The 21934-nt window shown below is 42.8% G+C and overlaps 3 protein-coding genes and 1 long non-coding RNA gene across 7 annotated transcripts; 2 read left to right on the plus strand and 2 right to left on the minus strand.

The window, feature by feature from the left end:
* Positions 1-112: 112 nt before the first annotated feature.
* On the minus strand, positions 113-3330 carry dhrs1 (dehydrogenase/reductase (SDR family) member 1). The gene is made up of 9 exons (XM_034556012.1): positions 3208-3330; positions 2323-2471; positions 1984-2127; positions 1781-1860; positions 1450-1582; positions 1196-1339; positions 1045-1114; positions 789-869; positions 113-710 (listed from the first exon to the last, which is right to left on the minus strand). Exons 2-9 carry the CDS (start codon positions 2464-2466, stop codon positions 574-576), a joined length of 933 nt encoding a protein of 310 aa, XP_034411903.1. The 5' UTR covers positions 2467-2471; positions 3208-3330; the 3' UTR covers positions 113-573.
* Positions 3331-3428: 98 nt separating this feature from the next.
* Positions 3429-6773, plus strand: LOC117746726. 2 transcript variants are annotated; one of them, XR_004611350.1, is made up of 8 exons: positions 3429-3507; positions 4181-4273; positions 4364-4453; positions 5612-5684; positions 5766-5826; positions 5900-5962; positions 6055-6123; positions 6277-6773. It is a non-coding gene; the product is annotated as an uncharacterized LOC117746726 (long non-coding RNA). The 2 variants fall into 2 exon arrangements; XR_004611349.1 differs by having other exon boundaries at positions 6055-6773.
* A 428-nt stretch (positions 6774-7201) lies between these two features.
* On the minus strand, positions 7202-9568 carry LOC117746704 (dehydrogenase/reductase SDR family member 1-like). Of its 3 annotated transcripts, XM_034556004.1 has the most exons (8): positions 9308-9568; positions 8969-9112; positions 8766-8845; positions 8435-8567; positions 8189-8332; positions 8038-8107; positions 7656-7736; positions 7205-7577 (listed from the first exon to the last, which is right to left on the minus strand). In XM_034556004.1, exons 1-8 carry the CDS (start codon positions 9449-9451, stop codon positions 7441-7443), a joined length of 933 nt encoding a protein of 310 aa, XP_034411895.1. In that variant the 5' UTR covers positions 9452-9568; the 3' UTR covers positions 7205-7440. The 3 variants fall into 3 exon arrangements, with proteins under 3 accessions (XP_034411893.1, XP_034411894.1, XP_034411895.1); XM_034556003.1 differs by having other exon boundaries at positions 7204-7577; positions 8038-8332; XM_034556002.1 differs by having other exon boundaries at positions 7202-7736; positions 8038-8332.
* A 2496-nt stretch (positions 9569-12064) lies between these two features.
* On the plus strand, positions 12065-15634 carry LOC117746700 (kelch-like protein 10). Its single transcript, XM_034555997.1, has 4 exons — positions 12065-13618; positions 14042-14659; positions 14888-15037; positions 15141-15634. The coding sequence occupies exons 1-4, from the start codon at positions 13190-13192 to the stop codon at positions 15528-15530; spliced, it is 1587 nt and encodes a 528-aa protein (XP_034411888.1). The 5' UTR covers positions 12065-13189; the 3' UTR covers positions 15531-15634.
* Positions 15635-21934: the final 6300 nt, after the last annotated feature.

Raw genomic sequence — 21934 nt, forward strand, 5'->3', positions numbered from 1 at the left:
TAGACAATCTTTCTGCAATAAATTCAACCCTTTTTATTAAAGACATTTGTTTCTATCAGTTTGAAGATGCTTTGTTATTTATTTCAATAAGGAATGAGAAGTGAAAACAGCCACAAGTTAACGTTCCTTTATTTAAGCAGCTGTTACATAACCGGTCACATATCATAGTAGTGCTAGTAGAAGTAGTGTTGGGCGTATTTACACATTATATATATTCATTAGAAATATAACAAAGCTAGAAATTAGTCAAAAATACAGATTTAAATGTTTCATCCGTAAATAGATGGTGCATACTGCTTAAGAAAATACTTAACATGTGGTAATAAATTCACATTGTGCGGCTTCACTCATAGTAGTGTTAATGTTAAATTAATGTAGATCTCAAACTTCATAGAACTGCCTTCATTAAGAACTCTCGTACTCGTACACATACATACACACACACACACACACACAGCAATTTCAATAATACTCCTTCATAGAAACATGGCAACTATATGTTTAGCTAGAATTTGGCACATATGGTTGACATAAAGTATGCTATTGCCACTTCAGTGCTGATGTGGGAACAGTTTAGAAGCGGTTACTAGCGAGGGTGAGCACAAAGCGTGGCAGGTGTATGAATGAAGGAACAACAGCCGACAGCCAGGAGAGATAAGGGACCCGGCTCAGGAGGAATGTCAGAGAAGTGTAATCGGTTACACTCCGTCCTGGAAATGAACAGAGGAACAAAACATTAGAATCACGTGACTCCGCATCATCAACACAGGCAGCTGATATAAACTCACCATCAATGTCTTTTATGCCATAGCGCTTTGCCAGGTCGCAGGTCAGAAGTACTTTCCCAGTCAGAGACATCAGATGTTTATCTTTCAGGAAGGAGAAAGTATGCTTAGTTTGCAAATGAACAATTATTAACAGTTGAGCAAGTAAAAACATTCTTTAAAAACTACATCTGCCAAGTTCCTCAATTGCTCATTTCTATAAAACCTTCCTGGCTCGTATTCAGTGAGCCGAATACCGTCTCATACAGTGCAGTCCTACCTTTTGCCAGGTTGACAATGCACATCCCGCTCACTTCTGTGGATTCCCCATTGGCAAAGACTTCTTTCAACTGAGCCAAAGAAAACAGATTTAGCAAAAGACTAAAACAACTAAAATAGTTACCGGAGAAACGGATTTGCTGTGACCTTACCATGGGATCGCCACCCTGTGGTGTTTCTTTCTCCAACACCAACTGAGTCACCAACTCTGTTTGTACGGCTCCCGGCCACAGACTGACAGAAGCCACTCCCCTTTTTTTAAGCTCAACAGCCATGTCTGCTGCCAGCCTGTCACACTGCAAAAAAACAGGTTTTTATGACACCGTCTGACCTGATTATACAGCACATGTACTTTAATGTTATTTGGCTCTTGATAACATAAATCTGGGACTAAATGAGAACCTACTGCGGCTTTGCCAACGCCATATGGCACATTGAAGAGATACCGCAGACCCCCCATGGAGGAAATTGTGACGATCAGACCCTGACCTTGAGCCACCATTATCCGGGATGCGTAAACTGAGAAGAAATAGTGTCCCCTGCCCGACAAATGAAAATAGATATCAGTCAAATCATTGTTACCTGCTCCTGTTGTAAAATACCTGCAATACAGTGCCAATGAATACTGCTTGAATTTACAGTAAACATGTCGCACTACGTTTCCTGAAAAAGCATCACCACTCACAAGGAGATGACTCGGTCGACTCGTCAGACATGACTAAACAAAAGCAGCATACCTGAGGCCGGTGTTGTTGATGGAATCCCAAATGGACGGATCGGTTTCCCAGAACTTCTTCCCCATATTCTCAAAGATGGCCTGGAAAGACCCATCATGTTTTAAGAGTTCAGGCACAAAGTTTACGCTTGGCGCTCCTTACAGCATGAAGTGTTCCACAAGTAATTCAAGTGCATCCGGTGGCGTTCACGCCAGTGCATCTACCTGGACTCCAGCATAGGCATTGTTCACCAGGATGTCCAGCCGGCCATTCTGCTCACGCTTGATCCGTTCAAACAGGTCTTCGATGTCTTTTTCTTTCGTGGAATCGCAGATCACTGGCACGCAGTTTCCACCCCTCTCCTTCACCTGCGTATGAGAACAAACGTGTCAAACTGACTCGAGACTCGGGCGCCAGCATTTCAGGTGCAGCCGCTATCGAAGCCGCCGAGACCCGAGCTGAGCCTGCGGATCGCAAATGTATTGCGCCGTTGTCGGTAAGAAACGCCGTCGTCCGCCACCACGTGTCACGGTCTGATAAGAAATCCACGCTCCAAACGTCACCTGTGCAGCAGTTTGTTTCAGACTGGTCTCCTGGCGCCCGGTGATGTAGACGGTGGCTCCGGCCTCAGACAGCTGGAGAGCGATGCCCCGGCCGATGCCTCTGGAGGCCCCCGTTACTACACACACCCAGCCAGACAAGGACATTCTCCCTAGGGGGCAGCACACGTAAGATAAGAAATAGGCTCAAATACACCAAGACGACTTGAAGTAGGTAAGAGGTCTGTCAGTTAGATATCATCAGGTAGACATCATCATGTAGATATCAGGTAGACATCATCATGTATACATCATCAGGTAGATATCATCAGAGGTTAAGTGGGAAATAAAAAAGCTGGAACAATGTGAGCCAACTGCTTAGAGTTCACCTCAAATTGAGAGGACACCTTGTTTATCATGATATCAGTAACTTAACGGTGATAGTTACTGATTATGAATGAAGGTAAACTTTGGACCCATCGCATAATTAATAAATAATAGAAATACATACATACTTTAAAATGCCACAGCGGTGTTATTGCTAAATGTTAAAGGAGGATAACACAACATAATGAAAGTGTTTTGATTGTTGTGACTACTGACTATGACGGCGTCATGATGACAACCAGAAACATATGTTTCAAATAAAACGAGAAAAAAACAAATGTATAACGAGCTCAAACTTAATTCTCATTCTTGTCACAGAGCAGCTCACTTTTTCTTCTTTTTAAAAAAACAACATTTTCCAAAATGTCCTGGTTAAGATAAGCTATAGTACGGCTTATGACGGCTGGCTATGCCACACCATTGTATCACATTGCAAAGAACCATAATCAGAGGGGAGACTGTTATTCAACACAGGTTACTTGAAACATTTTTAGAAATCGCTTGAACAAAAGCAAACAATACCTGATTCCACAGAAAGCGCCTGACCTCAGTTATAGTTCTTCCGAGGAAAGCGACAAGGAAACGTATCGGTAGTCAAATGTCACGTCTGCTTTATGCTGCTCTTATTATATCAGTGACGAGTGCTGCGAGATACAACGAGAGCGATGGTATTTATGAGGCCACTAAGGCACCGTATTCTCTAGTCGTAATATCGCGAGAAGACGCCAAACGAATCAAAGAGTGGAGTAGAGCCGCTCCGTCTCGTGAGCTACTGACGGCGTTTCGGTGTCAATTATTTCGTTAAATGAGTGAAAAACAACTGTAAGTGTCGTGTTTGACCCTCTAGAAGTATTCGTTACGGGTTTCACCTAGTTGTAGGAGTTGTAGGCAGTTGGTGTAGAGTTTTACAATAGTTTATATAAAACGATAGGCCGGAGATTTCAGGGAACTTTCTTACTGTGAGTGTCGGAACTGGGGTCTTTGTTTTAGCTTACGGTTTTACACACGATGGCGCCACAGTCCTCCTAAAAATACACCAATTAATGTTCGTATTTCAGGGCCTGTGTGTTCACAGGAGAAACGGAGGTTTAGCAGTAAAAAAATAAAGCAGCAACACAAAATGTGTTAATTTCCTATTCTGTGTTTTTGATAGAAGAGAGGCAGAGGTTATGAGCTCTGAGCTGATTAGCAGCTGTATACTACCGTAAAGGAATCACTCGAGGTCTTTGCTCTGGCTTCCTGTCCAACGAAGAATTGACTTTAAAATCCTGCTGCTGGTTTATAAAGCACTGAATGGTTTAGGGCCTGAATCGAGACAGCTGTCAGGCCTCCAGACGTTACAAACCACCCAGGGAAACCATAAGTATCTCCAAGGATTCTTCCCCAATCCCCACGCTCGCAAATCATGAGCAACTGCTAAAGCTAAATATTGCTATCCTGGTTTCTGATCGTCTGCATGTCGCTATATGTTATAACGTCTTGAAATTTGTCCAAGAGCTCACATACGATCTTGCAACCAAGAAGGAAGCGCTGCAGAAAAGCGTCAACACTAGGCCGAATGAGAAGAATAAGAAAAACGCCACGTTGAGTGAGTAAAGAGGGAACATGCTGTCTAGTTCATAACTGTGGTAATGGTCTGAAATATATGTTTACAATATACCATTTCTGTGTTTCTCAGTTTTTGAAGTCTCAGCTCTGCAATACCAATTCAGAAACCTCGAAAAAGAGATGCACAATGACAACGCAACATCGTCTTCAACAATTACTCGTAAGTGTCTCATTTTCTTCAGATCTCTGAATCCCCTTCATAAAGATGTCATACCGTAATTAAGCAATAAGGTTCGAGGGGCAGGACTGTATTGTACAATAATGTCCAGCTCAAGGGGCAAACCCTTGAACAGGACATTATTGACGATACAGTCCTGCCTCGAGGACCTTATTGCTTTTATAATATGGTTGCCAGCAACATTATAAATAGTAAGTAAATAGTAAGCTGCCTTTCACCACAAAATAGTTGTAGCCACCAAACGTTGTGTATCGTATTTCAGTAGCCGAGAGAAAATAGTCCCCATGTGTGGGGCTGTTGCTATGCAACAGACCAACAGCATTGGGAACATCACGTTTCTTAGCCTAGCAAGATCTTGCACCATCTCATTCATTCACATTGCTCATTTTATAAAATTTGCCATTAAAATAACAAAGATGACAATACACTTTCTACTGTAACCGAGCGTTCTGGGTTCGTGGGTGAGGTTCACTTATAACCGGTTAATAAACGGAGTCGGGAGATAAGACATGTCGTTCAGCCCACGGCTTCGCTCTTAATTTTGATTTGTCCCCCCACAGTTCAGTTACGTTTCCCCTCTACGGCAACCCCGAAGGGACATATCATCTCCAACACCAAAACACATGAGACAGTCTGTTACACTACGACACTTTGTTCATGTTGATTTGGATATCTCCATATACTTGTGCATCCGTGGAAAACGTTTCTCGTGTCCCCTTTGTCTCTGATGATCTCGCTTCTGACCACTCTTGCTCTCTTTGCCGGTGGCTCGGTGGTGAAGTGCCTTCTCCAGAAGGATATTATTGTTATTATTATTATTATTATCACTCCAACGCTGTCTTTCATTTAGATTTGGTGCCAGTAGCTTTGACGGGAGCTTTTTTTCGTTCGCTAACCCCTCGTCAAAATATAAAAGTTCACATGAAACATGTTTGGTAACTGTGAAGCTTGAAATGAAACTAACGGGCGCACAAAATCTACCTGTTATTGTGAGTGCGCACTGATATGGAACGCTCAGATAAATGTAAACAGGTTGTACCGGACTTTATGGCTGAATAAAGTACACCCAGTTTTCTCAATGAGCATTCTCAACCAATCAGAATGCTTGATTTCATCTACCCGTATTATAATGCACAACAGACTTGTCTAGAGCTGAGGAAGCGACTGCGGGCCAAAACGGCGGAGCACTCTCGGGTTCAAGCTAAGCTCCAGGGTAAGTTATGAAGTCTTGCTGGAGTGTTTTGGTTGCTGCAGGGGAAATATACAGCAATGACTGACATTACTTTTCAATCAGCCCTTCAGACTCTGCTTCAAGCCAAAGAAAGGGAACATGCTGCTGCTCAGGCTGAAGAGAGGTGAGTTGATTGTTCTCAGTAGGACTCTGAAGAGAGCTTTTTCTGACCTGGTTTCCCTCTTTTCACACAATAGAGCTGCAGAGGAAACTGCGTTTGAAGAGTGAAGAATGCTCTCGTCTTGAGAGAAGGCATCAGGGTGAGTTGTAAATATGACTTCAGTTAAATGCTGCGATGATTCATGTTTTAGTGTCTGTTATGGTTCGGTGTACATGTGTGTGTTTCTTTCAGAGGTAAAGGCTGAACTGGAACAGAAGATTGCAGAGCTGAACAGAACCGGAGACTCCAAAGCAGCACTCAGTGAGTGACGTCACACTGCAGCGTGGCCTTTGTAACTTCAGTGCAATGTTCACATATAGCAGACACGCCCTTTTACATGAGAGCCGTCTCCTGCTCAGTTGGTTCCAGAAGCATGAACTGTGTGGTGATGTCTGCTCTGTTTACCCGAGTCAGTTCTCAACGTGATAAATCTGCACGAGGATCCGAAGACTCTGAATCACCGGATCTCCACCACACAGATCCAGACCTGATCTCAGGTGAACAGTTCACTCTGCGAATGTGTGTCTGTATTGTTTTTTCCATTTGGTTCAACCAAATGTAACTAGTGAGTTCAAAAACAACAACAGGTATTGAGAAGACCAAATGACGTTGAGATTGAATGGAGGCGCCCGGATAGTAACTCCGAGGGCAGTGGGCTAAACATGTAGCACGTCACCACCCACCCACCAGGCCCCACCACGCGAGGCCCACAAACACGTCTTAGGGATTTCCAACGAGAACCATCCTCTTGTTAAATTGAACCACCGCTTTAATCCAACTCCAGGCAGAACAAACACATGTCTACAGGAACCCTCCTTCTAGCCTCCCCGAGGACCACATTGATGCAGCTTCTGCTCAGACCCGGCCACAAAAGGACACTGTTTTCTGGAAATGTGGCAATTTTAGTAACATGGGAGAAGTTACGTTAAACATTAATGTATGTTGTATACATATTAATATATTTATTTATATATACACACATACATACACACATGTATACATATACATGTATATATATATACATGTATACATATATGTATATATATACATATACATATGTATATATATACATATACATGTATACATATATATGTGTATATATATACATATATATGTATATATATATACATATGTATATATATACATATACATGTGTATATATATACATATACATGTGTATATATATACATATACATGTGTATATATATATATATATATAGACACACACACACACTCATGTGTAGCCACCGAGAGAGAACCCAAACGCTGAAAACAGTGCAAGGAACTTTATTCTTCTGAAAACCAAGGAATCTCACAAAACAAAAAGCTCTACACAGGGAGATCACTAGGGATATAAACAGGAAGAACCGACACTGGGGTAGGAGACAAACAGGGTTTAAATACACTGGGAAGGTGCAGGTGATTAGACACAGGAGGAAACAATCAGGGAGAGGGCAGACAATCACAGGGACAGGAGGTGCAGGGAAACCGAGGACAGGAGACAAGGACATCAAAATATAACAGGAAACAAGACACAAAAATCCAAGACCGTCACACACGCACACACACACACACTGTTTAGAAGCGGTTACTAGTGAGGGTGAGCACAAAGCGTGGCAGGTGTATGAATGAAGGAACAACAGCCGACAGCCAGGAGAGATAAGGGACCCGGCTCAGGAGGAATGTCAGAGAAGTGTAATCGGTTACACTCCGTCCTGGAAATGAACAGAGGAACAAAACATTAGAATCACGTGACTCCGCATCATCAACACAGGCAGCTGATATAAACTCACCATCAATGTCTTTTATGCCATAGCGCTTTGCCAGGTCGCAGGTCAGAAGTATCTTCCCAGTCAGAGACATCAGATGTTTATCTTTCAGGAAGGAGAAAGTATGCTTAGTTTGCAAATGAACAATAATTAACAGTTGAGCTGGTAAATGCTTCTCAGCAATTCAAAAAATAAAAATGAATTCCTCAAATGCTCATTTCTATGAAACCTTCTTGGCTCGTATTCAGTGAGCCGAATACTGTTTGTGCTGCTATTTTATTATATATTGTGCATTTTTCATACTTAATATTAATACTTTATGTTTACTCTGTAACGTAGCTTGCTGCTACAACCAAATTTCCCCCTGGGGATGAATGAAGTATCCATCCATACAGTGCAGTCCTACCTTTTGCCAGGTTGACAATGCACATCCCGCTCACTTCTGTGGATTCCCCATTGGCAAAGACTTCTTTCAACTGAGCCAAAGAAAACAGATTTAGCAAAAGACTAAAACAACTAAAATAGTTACCGGAGAAACGGATTTGCTGTGACCTTACCGTGGGATCGCCACCCTGTGGTGTTTCTTTCTCCAACACCAACTGAGTCACCAACTCTGTTTGTACGGCTCCCGGCAACAGACTGACAGAAGCCACTCCCCTTTTTTTAAGCTCAACAGCCATGTCTGCTGCCAGCCTGTTACACTGCAAAAAAACAGGTTTTTATGGCACCTGATTATACAGCACATGTACTTTAATGTTATTTGGCTCTTGATAACATAAATCTGGGACTAAATGAGAACCTACTGCGGCTTTGCCAACGCCATATGGCACATTGAAGAGATACCGCAGACCCCCCATGGAGGAAATTGTGACGATCAGACCCTGACCTTGAGCCACCATTATCCGGGATGCGTAAACTGAGAAGAAATAGTGTCCCCTGCCCGACAAATGAAAATAGATATCAGTCAAATCATTGTTACCTGCTCCTGTTGTAAAATACCTGCAATACAGTGCCAATGAATACTGCTTGAATTTACAGTAAACATGTCGCACTACGTTTCCTGAAAAAGCATCACCACTCACAAGGAGATGACTCGGTCGACTCGTCAGACATGACTAAACAAAAGCAGCATACCTGAGGCCGGTGTTGTTGATGGAATCCCAAATGGACGGATCGGTTTCCCAGAACTTCTTCCCCATATTCTCAAAGATGGCCTGGAAAGACCCATCATGTTTTAAGAGTTCAGGCACAAAGTTTACGCTTGGCGCTCCTTACAGCATGAAGTGTTCCACAAGTAATTCAAGTGCATCCGGTGGCGTTCACGCCAGTGCATCTACCTGGACTCCAGCATAGGCATTGTTCACCAGGATGTCCAGCCGGCCATTCTGCTCACGCTTGATCCGTTCAAACAGGTCTTCGATGTCTTTTTCTTTCGTGGAATCGCAGATCACTGGCACGCAGTTTCCACCCCTCTCCTTCACCTGCGTATGAGAACAAACGTGTCAAACTGACTCGAGACTCGGGCGCCAGCATTTCAGGTGCAGCCGCTATCGAAGCCGCCGAGACCCGAGCTGAGCCTGCGGATCGCAAATGTATTGCGCCGTTGTCGGTAAGAAACGCCGTCGTCCGCCACCACGTGTCACGGTCTGATAAGAAATCCACGCTCCAAACGTCACCTGTGCAGCAGTTTGTTTCAGACTGGTCTCCTGGCGCCCGGTGATGTAGACGGTGGCTCCGGCCTCAGACAGCTGGAGAGCGATGCCCCGGCCGATGCCTCTGGAGGCCCCCGTTACTACACACACCCAGCCAGACAAGGACATTCTCCCTAGGGGGCAGCACACGTAAGATAAGAAATAGGCTCAAATACACCAAGACGACTTGAAGTAGGTAAGAGGTCTGTCAGTTAGATATCATCAGGTAGACATCATCAGAGGTTAAGTGGGAAATAAAAAAGCTGCAACATGGTGACTCAACTGTCCAGAGTTCACTTCAAATTGAGAGGAGCTACATTTCTTCCGTTGCCTTACACAACTCCTATTTTCCCAATGTTGAATAACAATTCAGCATTGCTCAAGTGCAGTCGACACCTTGTTTATCATGATATCAGTAACTTAACGGTGATAAAGTTACTGATTATGAATGAAGGTAAACTTTGGACCGATCGCATAATTAATAAGTAATAGAAATACATACATACTTTAAAATGCCACAGCGGTGTTATTGCTAAATGTTAAAGGAGGATAACACAACATAATGAAAGTGTTTTGATTGTTGTGACTACTGACTATGACGGCGTCATGATGACAACCAAAAACATATGTTTCTAATAAAACGAGAAAAAAACAAATGTATAACGAGCTCAAACTTAATTCTCATTCTTGTGACAGAGCAGCTCACTTTTTCTTCTTTTTAAAAAAACAACATTTTCCAAAATGTCCTGGTTAAGATAAGCTATAGTACGGCTTATGACGGCTGGCTATGCCACACCATTGTATCACATTGCAAAGAACCATAATCAGAGGGGAGACTGTTATTCAACACAGGTTACTTGAAACATTTTTAGAAATCGCTTGAACAAAAGCAAACAATACCTGATTCCACAGACAGCGCCTGACCTCAATTATAGTTCTTCCGAGGAAAGCGACAAGGAAACGTATCGGTAGTCAAATGTCACGTCTGCTTTATGCTGCTCTTATTATATCAGTGACGAGTGCTGCGAGATACAATGTGAACATCCCGAGTCTCTTATCTGCATCTTAGTCCCTCCCACCAGGAATGTATGGAGAGACGCAAGGAAACCATTCGAGGAGAGAGGAAACGAGGCACGGGCGTTTGTAGGGTGAAAGAAAGGGGGCTAAGCACAGCGCGCAGCAACTTTTTCTTGGGGCCCCTGATATCCATTGTTTCTGACAGTTCATAGATTGGTTCAATCAGAATGTGATTTTGCTTTGTAGTTTTGCTTGCATTCAGTATATGATAACACAAGAGACAGAATTTCAGGGTCATAGTGATATTTTATGCTCATTTGGACACTATCACTGAGATAAAGATGGACTAGTTTAGTATCAAATATACCATTCATGCAAAGAATAGAGAGATGTCTTGTATTTTCGAATTCGCTCGTTCACACTCTTGCTCACTGGAGACAGTTTCTAACTTCCCTTTCATTTGCCTCAAATAAACCTGAATGTAAGCAGGTAACACTCGTTAACAGCTACCGACAGCCACATTCTGTAACTACCTGGACTTACAGGTAAACCTGAATGTAATCAGGTAACACTCGTTAACTACTATGTGGAGCCATGTATTCCTATAGACCTCAGTAGTAATGACTTCATGAACTTCTTCAATGAAAAGATTCTAACTATTAGAGGCAAGATTGATGATCTCTTGCCCTCAACCAGTGCCGATCTGTCCTCAAGTGGAGTGGCCTTGGAAATGTCTGTATACCCTGGTGTATATTTGGATGGCTTTTCTCCCATCAACCTAGACCAATTGTCTTCAACGGTTTCTACTTCTAAACCGTCTACCTGTCTCTTAGACCCCATCCCAACGAGGCTGCTTAAAGACCTTTTGCATTTAATTGGCACCTCTCAGTTGGATATTGTTAATGCGTCTTTGCTAACAGGCCATGTACCACATTCCTTCAAAGTAGCTGTAATTAAACCTCTCCTGAAAAGCCCACTCTTAATCCAGAGGTGTTGGCTAACTACAGACCGATCTCTAACCTTCCCTTCCTCTCTAAGATCCTTGAGAAAGTAGTCGCAAATCAGTTGTGCGACTTTCTACATCAGAATAGTTTATTTGAGGAGTTTCAGTCAGGATTTAGAAAACACCACAGCACAGAGACAGCACTGGTGAAAATTACAAATGACCTCCTAATTGCATCAGATTAAGGACTCATCTCCGTACTGGTATTATTAGACCAACACCATTGATCATGACATCCTATTACAGAGACTGGATCAGTCGATTGGCATTTCAGGTACCGCACTAAGTTGGTTTAAATCCTATTTATCAGATTGATCTCAATTTGTATTTGTAAACGATGAAGCCTCAATGACCACCAACGTTAATCACGGAGTTCCACAAGGTTCTGTGCTTGGACCAATTTTATTTACCTTATATATGCTTCCTTTGGGCAACATTATCAGGAAACACTCCATAAACTTTCATTGCTATGCAGATGATACTCAATTATATCTATCGATCAAACCAGAGGAGACCAACCAGCTCGTTAAACTTCAAGAATGTCTTAAAGACATAAAAACATGGATGACCTGCAACTTCCTGATGTTAAACTCAGACAAAACCGAAGTTATTTTACTGGGCCCTGAACACTTCAGAGATCAATTATCTGGTGATGTGGTTTCTGTAGATGGCATTGCCCTGGCATCCAACACCACTATAAAGAATCTGGGCGTTATCTTTGATCGGGACTTGACACAAAACAAACTAAGTTTAAATGTTATGCATTAAATAATGCATAACGTAATGCATTAACCTGTCTACAGGTTGAATTGGATGGTGTCAGTTGATTCAATTCAATTCAATTCTAGAATTCTTGCACCTTCCATGAAGTGCTCACATTCTCTCCCTGGACACAACACCTGTTTATATTCAAGAGACCAGTCAACTACCAAGAAACTTTCGTGTTCAACTAAATCAAGACTTCATAAACTTCATTATGAACGACGCGATCATCAAAGTGGAGGATGTGGAATTTGAAATCAACACGACCATCCTGTGTAAATGCAGCCGCTACTTCCTGTGAGTTGATTATCTGAAGCATGTTAATGTATATCCTTCAAATTAGCAGAAAAATAAGGGGTAATGATCTGAGAGACTAATCGCAATACGTAATGAGTTCAGTTATTTATTATTATATTATTATTATTATGTGAACACTACAGTAGTCTGTCAGTTCCATAGTAATGTGCTTTTAAGCAGATCAGTAAAGTGTAGTAGCATTGAGTATTTTGTGTGTTCAGAAAAGTGACCAGATTAATTTAAGGCAAATTGAGATGGTCGATTCAATGCACAAATGGAACAGAGAAGCTGTTCACAGCTACAAAACACTGAGATGAATTGAGATCACAAAAGAAAACAAAAATGAAAAACAAATGTAATATCAAATATTTGTGACATTCTTATGTTGCGTTCACACCAAACGCGTCGCGAATATTCGCAAAGCGATTTACTCGCGTGAGTTTCGTCGCCCGACAAGTTGTGTTCATTCCCGTGCTGCGTTCATACCAAACGCGCGTCTAGATCCCATGCAAAGTCAATGCACAGGCACGTTAGACGCGAAAAGGGGGCGTGGCTTATCTTTTTCTTGGGTTATCTCCGTGGCTTGTCTCCGTAATTAAGCAATAAGGTTCGAGAGGCAGGACTGTATCGTACAATAATGTCCGGTTCAAGGGTGTTGTTAGGCCCTTGTTATCAATGTTAGAAGAAAAATCTCCATTTCCAACCCTTTGCTTTTGTGTCTACCCTTAACCCACAGTGATCTCTTCCAGTGCTCTCTTCCAGACAAAAGGGTATTTGCCATACGGGGAATGTCTCCCGACATTATGCGGCTCATCATTGAGTTTGCGTACACCGGCTCCGTTTCGGTGACGACAGAAAACGTGCAGGAGCTGCTGCTGGCGGCTGATCGGCTCAACGTGATGGACGTCGTGCAGAATTGCTGCGACTTCCTCGGGGAGCAGCTCTGCGCGGAGAACTGCATCGGCATCTTTCGCTTTACCGACATCGTCTTCTCCACCAAATTGCAGCGCAAGGCCTACCGCTACATGGTCGACCACTTCGAGGAGGTCGCTCACCACGAAGAGTTCCTGCATCTGCCCCTGCAGCAACTCATCGACATCCTCGAAAGAGACGACCTCAACGTGAGAAATGAGAGCGTCGCCTTCGAGGCCGTCCTTCGCTGGATCGACCACGTACCCGAAGAACGGAAAGCACACCTGGCCGTGCTCTTGTCTAAGGTATGATAACCTTCTGTCACTTTGTTTAGACTTACACCTTCAGCATTTGGCCTGTGGTGACATCTCGATTGCAGTAACAGTCAATTTAACAACCTTAGTTTCAGGATGCTTTCATACAGTTTGTGTTCAGAGACAAAGTGTTTTACAAACTTGGTCTTAGCCAATAAAACCTTGTTGCTGCCCTTTCAAATGTTAAAACGCTATATGATAGCATTCTGAAAGGAGACTGGTCAAAACCAACAGTACGTTAATCCTGCTATCTAATACTGTATGTGTATCCAAGCCAGATGTAGCTTATTATTTTTTTCTTTGAAAGCATTCATCCACGGTCCACTATTAAACATTTCCCCGACTAAAATATATATAGAATGTCACCAGTCCATCAAGTTCAATTCAACGATCCTGTCCCGTTTCTCTCTGTAGGTACGACTGGCCTTGACGACTCGGGTTTACATGCGGCTCAATGTTTTGTCCAATGAGCTGGTGAATACCAACGCTGAGTGCCTGACAATGGCCTGGGATTCCCTTGAAGCCATAAGTCACATCAGGACAAGCAGGCCCTCTGTTGCTCATCTCAGCAAACCGGACGCCCGCCCTCGCCTGCCGAACGCCATCCTGTTGGCCATCGGAGGCTGGAGTGACGGCGAGCCAAACAACGGCATCCAGGCGTACGACATCCGCGCCGACTACTGGATCAACATGACAAACAATTGCGAGCGGCCCCGCGCCTACCACGGCTCCGCCGTCCTCAACGGGAGCATCTACTGCATTGGCGGCTCCAACCGGGTGGAGTATTTCAACAGCGTGCGCCGGTTCGATCTGAGCACGTGCGTCTGGCAAGAGGCGGCCTCCATGTGCCACCGCCGCTGCTACCTGAGCGTCACCGTGCTGGGCGAAAGCATCTATGCCTTGGGAGGCTTTGATGGGTGCACGTGGCTCAGCAGCGCCGAGCGCTACAGGCCCGAGACCAACCAGTGGAGTCTCATCGCGCCGATGCAAGAGGTCCGGAGCGACGCCAGCAGCACAACGCTGCACAACAAGGTATGATATGACAAGTAATGATAATGATTTAAAGAAACTTTGGTAAGATAATGCAACGTATTAGATGTTAGAGACCAATACCAATAGTTGGGACGATTAGGGTGATTCCTCGGTGATGATTCCCAATATGATCCTGCAATAGAGTAGAAAAATATCTCTGTATAATTTATAACCTGTTGAAGCCGGGAGAAGTGATTCTTTACTTAAAACCCCTCCTATTCTCCCCAGGTTTACATTTGTGGGGGGTTCAAGGGGAACAAGTGCTTGCAAACGGCTGAATGTTACAACCCAGAGACCAACCAGTGGACAATGATCAGCCCCATGAACAGCCGGCGCAGCGGATTAGGCATCGTTGCATATGCAGGTCGTGTCTATGCAGTAAGTACACAGGAAACGGTGACATGCCAACTCGTGTGAAGGGATTTAGTCAACAGTCAACAGATGAATCTTTTTTGTTTACCATGTATTTCACTCCCAAAAGGTCGGCGGCTTCGATGGCACCGACTGTCTGTACAGCGCAGAGGCATACGACCCCGAGAACAACAGCTGGCATGAAGTGTCGCCCATGTGGACTCCCCGCAGCAACTTCGGCATCGAAGTGCTCGAAGATCGGCTCTTTGTTGTCGGGGGCTTCAACGGCTCCAACCTCTCCGACATTGTCGAGTGCTACGACGCGACGACTGATGAGTGGACGCGGGCTTGTGACATGGAGATTTGCCGCTGTGCCCTGAGCTGCTGTGTGGTGTCCGGGCTCCCCAACATGGCCGGGTACGTTGTCTCCCGGGACGCCCTGCCGTTTATAAAGAGGATGCAAACTCGGACGTACATTCCTGAACTGTGCCCTGTGCCATCATCATCCACCTGGTTTTAAGACTTAAACCTACAAAAGAGAAATACAATTTCTTTGTTCATTAATCTGCTGTCACTTTCTTTAACTTTTCCGTTTGTGCAACTGATAAGTAAGTTGCATGTTCTGTGAGGAGGATGCTGTGTCCAACCCGCAGACACAGGGTTGAGCCAGAGTGCAGCACTGCAACAATAACTCCTAAATACGACAGAGCTGTTAGAGGGCTCATTCTAAGCTTCTCTAGTATCATCACCTGAACATAAGAATTGTTGTGTTTCGGGTTTTTAATCACGTTTTCGCATCGGCCATCGCAGTTCTCCTACTCGCTTGGCACAGCTTTAAGAAGTTTAACCGGCTGCAATCTGCATCGTCCCCGCTAGCTGCCGACAAATACACCCAATACACACACTACCTTTTAAATACATCGCATTCGTATTTCAATCCCCTTGTCCTGTCAAGTTTGAGACATTATAATAATCTATATTAATGCAAAGAATGTCGATAGTTATATCTTGTATTTCTAATTCGCCCGTTCATACTTCCGCTCACTGGAGACAGTTTACTAACTTCCCTTTCCTTTGCCTCAAGTAAACCTGAATGTAATCAGGTAACACTCGTTAACTACAGACAGACACATTCTGTAACTACCTGGACTTACAGGTCACTCCGTGCATCATTTACTTTGAGCTAAATTCCTGTCTGTCATTGACGAGAGATGTTACTTGGCTGAGTGAGAAAACCAGCGCAGCAGCCTCCCCAAGGTCCTAGTGCCCGGGGATTATAAGTATGATGATGGGCTATTGAATTTGAAGGGGGAGAAAACATACAAACCTGAACGCACGCACATATGTAGCATGTTAGAGTTATAAATAACGTGTCCATGTCAATAACAATAGTTTAATTTAATGACATAAAAACATTTTTTTTTTAATTTTAAAGCCAATAATGCAAAATGATTTGGGGGGGCTGAAGAACATTTTGGGGTGGCTAAAGCCCCCCCTAAAATAGGCTTAACGACGCCCCTGAAACAAGGAAATATGTTTTAAGAGAAATGAGGCGTCCTTTCCTCGAAAGCGTCACGTGAAGCAACGTTGGTTTCTGATGACTGTGGCCGCTGATCACATCTGGATCAGCTGTCAGTCGACTTATGAAGGAGATTGTCTCTGAACACATGATCAGTGGAAGACAGTTGTTTTCTCGTCCTGACAGTTTTTAGTGAACATTCTAACAAGAATCCACTTAAAATATTGAGACAAATGATCGTATAATGTTTTTAGTTGGTTTAATTGTGGTAAACTACTACTTATACTAATAAAGACACAGTTATCATGTTTTATCTGTGGTATGTTACCTGACAAGCAAACTGCGTTGAGTATTTATACACAGTGTGTGGTATTTATACTGTCTTCTGTGTCCTGCTTTTACGCGCAGGATTGATTTCTACCAGCGGAATGCTTATTTGTCTTATTTATTAATTATTTGTGTCTGTATGTTTTGTAATTCTAATTGTGACATCATGATAAAATAAACCACAATATGATTATGGTTTCTCTTCAACAATGGCATTATTTTTTTAGGCTCAATGTGTCAGGTTAAAGTTAAATTATTTAACTCATCAAACCCGACACTCAGTAATGATCAGCCTCACGTGACTGAATAGAAATGATGTAAAAAGTGTTTCCTCTCTCTCTGACTATAATTGTATCCATAACAAAAGTTATTGAGGGAAATAACAGATCAAGAAAAGACAAATATTTTGAAGAAATTTGTTTGTGGTCGTTTTGTTGTTCAGTTTTACAATGGGCAAATATATTTTAACCAGATGGTGAACACTAATCTAATATATAATTTGAGTTTAATCTGTGATCCGTCTTCACTCTGGTATGAAACTCCAGCGATCAGTCCGATCAGCTGCAGCGTCCAATCAAATAACTGTGAGGGGGCGTGTCGCGCGTTAAAACACTTCCTGGAAGCCCGCTCTCGTGCCTCCTCGATCATGGCTCCTTCGAGATTCCTCCTCGATAACTCAGAGCCGAATATGAGCTTTGGGACGGCCGTCAATATGGCGGCGCAGAACAACTTCCGGTTCAATCGAGGATTGAGGGAACGACAATTTGGGATGTACCCAATGTGAGGCCACCAAGGCACCGTATTCTCTAGTCGTAATATCGCGAGAAGACGCCAGACAAAGAGTGGAGTAGAGTGGTTCCGTCTCGTGAGCTACTGACGGCGTTTCGGTGTCAACTATTTCGTTAAATTAGTGAAAAACAACTGTAAGTGTCGCGTTTGACTCGCATGCTATACAAGTACTTATTATGGTTTTCACGCAGTTGGTGTAGAGTTTTACAATAGTTTATACAAAACGATAGGCCGGAGATTTCAGCGAACTATCTTACTGTGAGTGTCGGAACTGGGGTCTTTGTTTTTGCTTACGGTTTTACACACGATGGCGCCACAGTCCTCCTAAAAATACACCAATTAATGTTCGTATTTCAGGGCCTGTGTGTTCACAGGAGAAACGGAGGTTTACAAAAATAAAGCAGCAACACAAAATGCGTTAATTTCCTATTCTGTGTTTTTGATAGAAGAGAGGCAGAGGTTATGAGCTCTGAGCTGATTAGCAGCTGTATACTACCGTAAAGGAATCACTCGAGGTCTTTGCTCTGGCTTCCTGTCCAACGAAGAATTGACTTTAAAATCCTGCTGCTGGTTTATAAAGCACTGAATGGTTTACATATATTTGTGATCTGCTGCTAGCTTATGAACCATCCCGACCCCTCAGGTCCTCTGGGACAGGTCTACTTTCTGAAGAGTCAGAACTAAACACAGTTTTTCTGCTCAACATACCTGGAACAAGGTCCCTGAAAGCTGCAGGTCTGCTGAGACCCTCAGCTCCTTTAAATCCAGATGGAAGACTGTTCTGCTTGCTGTTGCATTTGAATTAAACCAGATTCAAGGATATTAATCTATTTCTGTATTTCACTAGTGCATTTTATTTCTTAAACTGCACTGAAACTTTTCTATTCTATCTTTAGCTTTTAATGTGTTACGGATTGTTTTTAAATCATCCTTTTGCATTATGTTTTATAGTTATAGTTGTATGTGAAGCACTTTGAATTTCCCGGTTGTTGAAATGTGCTCTACAAATAAACTTAAATAAACTTGTCTTGCCTTACTGACCAAACACTGTGCCGCACGTGCAGTAATGTCTCCGATATTAATCTGATAATCATGTTGTGGGATCTATAGGAATACTGCACTCATAGCATGCATTTTATTTCTGTCTTATGGTATGTGTAACTAATTGTTCACATGTTATTATTCCCAGTCTGTTGGCCCGTGACTGGGTGGATTATTGTCTTAGTCGCCAGATTGGATCAAGAGTACACACGAAGAGTGGGGCTACAGGTTGAATAAGGTTTCTTTTAATATAAATCATTTGAACAATTACAGTACAGTCTTGCTCTCAATAAGAGGGGGAACAAATGCAATAATTGTGGGTAGGGGCTTATTTAGGAGAGGCAAGTTATTGACATTGTATCGCCTGCTTGTTGGGAACTAATGAAACACCACTCACATTCATTCTTAATCAGCATTCCTAGTTTTCAATTTGTGTCTAAACTTGTGTTAACTGGCATCACGTAAATATTGACTCAAATGAAAAAATCATTTAGTCAATTATTTTCAACAACTTCAATTCAAATTAAGCAAATACTTTTTAATTAACATTTGAGCAAACACTATATATTTGCTTCTATTCAATATGTTGAAGACAAACTACTTCCTTGTCAGTTGTGGCCAAGGACGACCTCTTGTCTTTTTTAGGAAAGTGACTTTAAACTTAATCTTTTTTAAGATGATAATTCCCAGCAGGGCTTCTTCACCCAGTGCCAATCTGAGCAGAGGTCTGATCAATACCGGGAAACGCTTGTGTGCATGAGGATTTGTTTTGGAACACTTTTACTTTTTTGATGTGCAATTATTGTTTATAGAGGTTAAAACGTGAGCAATCTAATCTTCTACAAACACAAACTAAATGAGAAATAAATGAACACAAATAAATGAACAACTCTTTAAATGATATGCTACTTTTCGTTACGGTGCATTCATATTTTGAAAACCCCAGAAAGTTACATTTCTTCTTTCTGCATTCAAAATGTCCTCATTCAACGCGTCTACGTGTTAACGGGGTTAGTGATTCAGAGTTAGTTGTGCAGGTGATCACCTACATGGCACGTAGTCATGACTCGCCAAACAAAACCAGCAGCAACAACTCGTTAAACATTTACTGTTACACTATTTTATTGCAAGAAAAATGACCAGAATAAAAAAAAAAACATTTCGTCAATCATTATCAACCCATGTGCTTTACGAGAAGCCTGCGCATGAAACACTGTAAACAGAGGAAGAAGCTGAATAGTGATTCACTCATAAATGCTCCAACGGTGTTACGTTAGTAAACTCTTTTACAGCAGATTGGACATTATTCAAACAGCATGTATCTGCATGGGATATTTGATCTTGTATTTTGAGAACATTTTTCTTTTTTTTTCTTTCTCTATTCGAAGGTTAACAAAAAGATCACATGTCCGAAAATATAATGAATTACTATTCATCTACATTCACGCTGATTCTTAAATCCTATTCTCATATTTGTTGAGGTTACTGGTTCGCCAGTATGGACAGTTGACATGGAGACAATATAGATATATAGACAATATTGAGCATATATAGAGCAGTATTAGTCAGCCTGCTGCCTGGTGGGGTTCGTACCTCATTCCGATAGAGCAGTAGCACGCTTGGACCTCCGAAGTAGAGATCATTTTTACCTTGCTTCTATGTAGAGCACTTTGTAAACCCTGTTTTTAAAGGTGCTCTATAAATAAATGTATTATTATTATTATTATTACCCTCCAAATTCTCCCTATCCTTTCCCAGCCAGACATCCAGCGGAATCACTGGAGCCCCTTCGAACTAGAGAAAATATGGCGAACAGCCAGTACTTTGATGTTCAGTGGTGTTATAAGCATACTACAGCTCCGGCAGGTACTCAACCCACCTCCTTTCCTACTCCGGGCGCAGGGTCCGCAACAGATCATGCAGTGTCCTATTGAAACGCTCACACTGCCCGTTCCCCTGGTCATGATATGGGGTTGTTCGACTTTTCTTCATCCCATACACCCCTTCAGAGACACTGGAAAACCTCAGCCTCAAAGCACTTCCCCTGTTCAGAGTGCAACCTTGAAAGGACCCCCATATTTCACCAGGGTCTTTGCAACTGTGAGTGCACGCTGGTCTCTGGTTGGCACCGCAACTGTAAACTTGGAGAACACATCGGTAAAAAACCAAGACATTCTTTCGTCCATCTGATGACGGTTCCAGCACGGTGAAGTCCATTGTGACAACTTTAAGTGGCCTAAAAGCCAACAAACTCCCCAAATGCTGCAACCACCCTTGGCTGTGGTGCTTTAGAAACAATACAAACGATCACAAGTCTTACATAAAGCCTCAACATCCGCGAACATTCCTAGGCCAAGAGCACCGACTTCGAACCAACTTGAATGTTCTTTCTACCGCTTGGTGCCCATGGTCAGTGTGCATGCGAGCAAGCACCTCTCGGTGTAACACAGCTGGCAACAAAAGCTGCTTAACCTGTCCTTCCTTCTGGTCACACAATGTCCGGTACAGCACACCCTCCCACTCCACAATCCTTCCCCACTGTCTCAGAAGTCCAATTGTTCTGTCACATTCCTGCAACCTCTCGTCCCTACCAGGTTTTACACCCCTTACCCAGTATGTTCGACAGGACGATATTACGGAATCTACCTGCTGCAAGCTAGCCAAGGCAGACATGTCAAATGAAGGAAAGCTAGACATGGAAGCTTGCTGGGGGCTGGCACTGGTCTGCTGACACAAAGCCGTTTGATGGGGGTTTGGACAGAACTGTAAGCCTTCAACTGGAAACGGTGTTTTTATTCCCTGGACTGCTCATGAAACCAAGTTACTGGACAAAATGAATCAGCTTCTGGGGACGCTTGATAGCGATACATTTCTGAGTATGTTTGCCCTGGCGTCAAAAACTTTAAAAACATTTTGTTTATTGTTTTGTGCAGCACACAATTTATTTAAAACATGTTATCATAGGGCAATGACCTTTGGTGTAATCTTAGATGAATCTACATTTTCTTCTAGTCATGAAAGTCATTGCACTCACCAGAGAGGTGAATTCAGTACAGAGGAAGGTGAAACATGCTGCAAATGGTTCGGAAAACAAGTCACATCAGAGGTGAGTGTTGTTTTATTGCTCCACAAAATCTTTACAATAAGCACCACCCTCTACCGTTACCATCGATACAATGAACTCCAAATCTCAACAGCTGAGAGCCGTATCGAGACGCCGGTCAACTCTGATTCGCACAAAGGTTATG

The sequence above is a fragment of the Cyclopterus lumpus genome, chromosome 17 (assembly GCF_009769545.1).
Source record: "Cyclopterus lumpus isolate fCycLum1 chromosome 17, fCycLum1.pri, whole genome shotgun sequence".
NCBI lineage: Eukaryota > Metazoa > Chordata > Actinopteri > Perciformes > Cyclopteridae > Cyclopterus > Cyclopterus lumpus.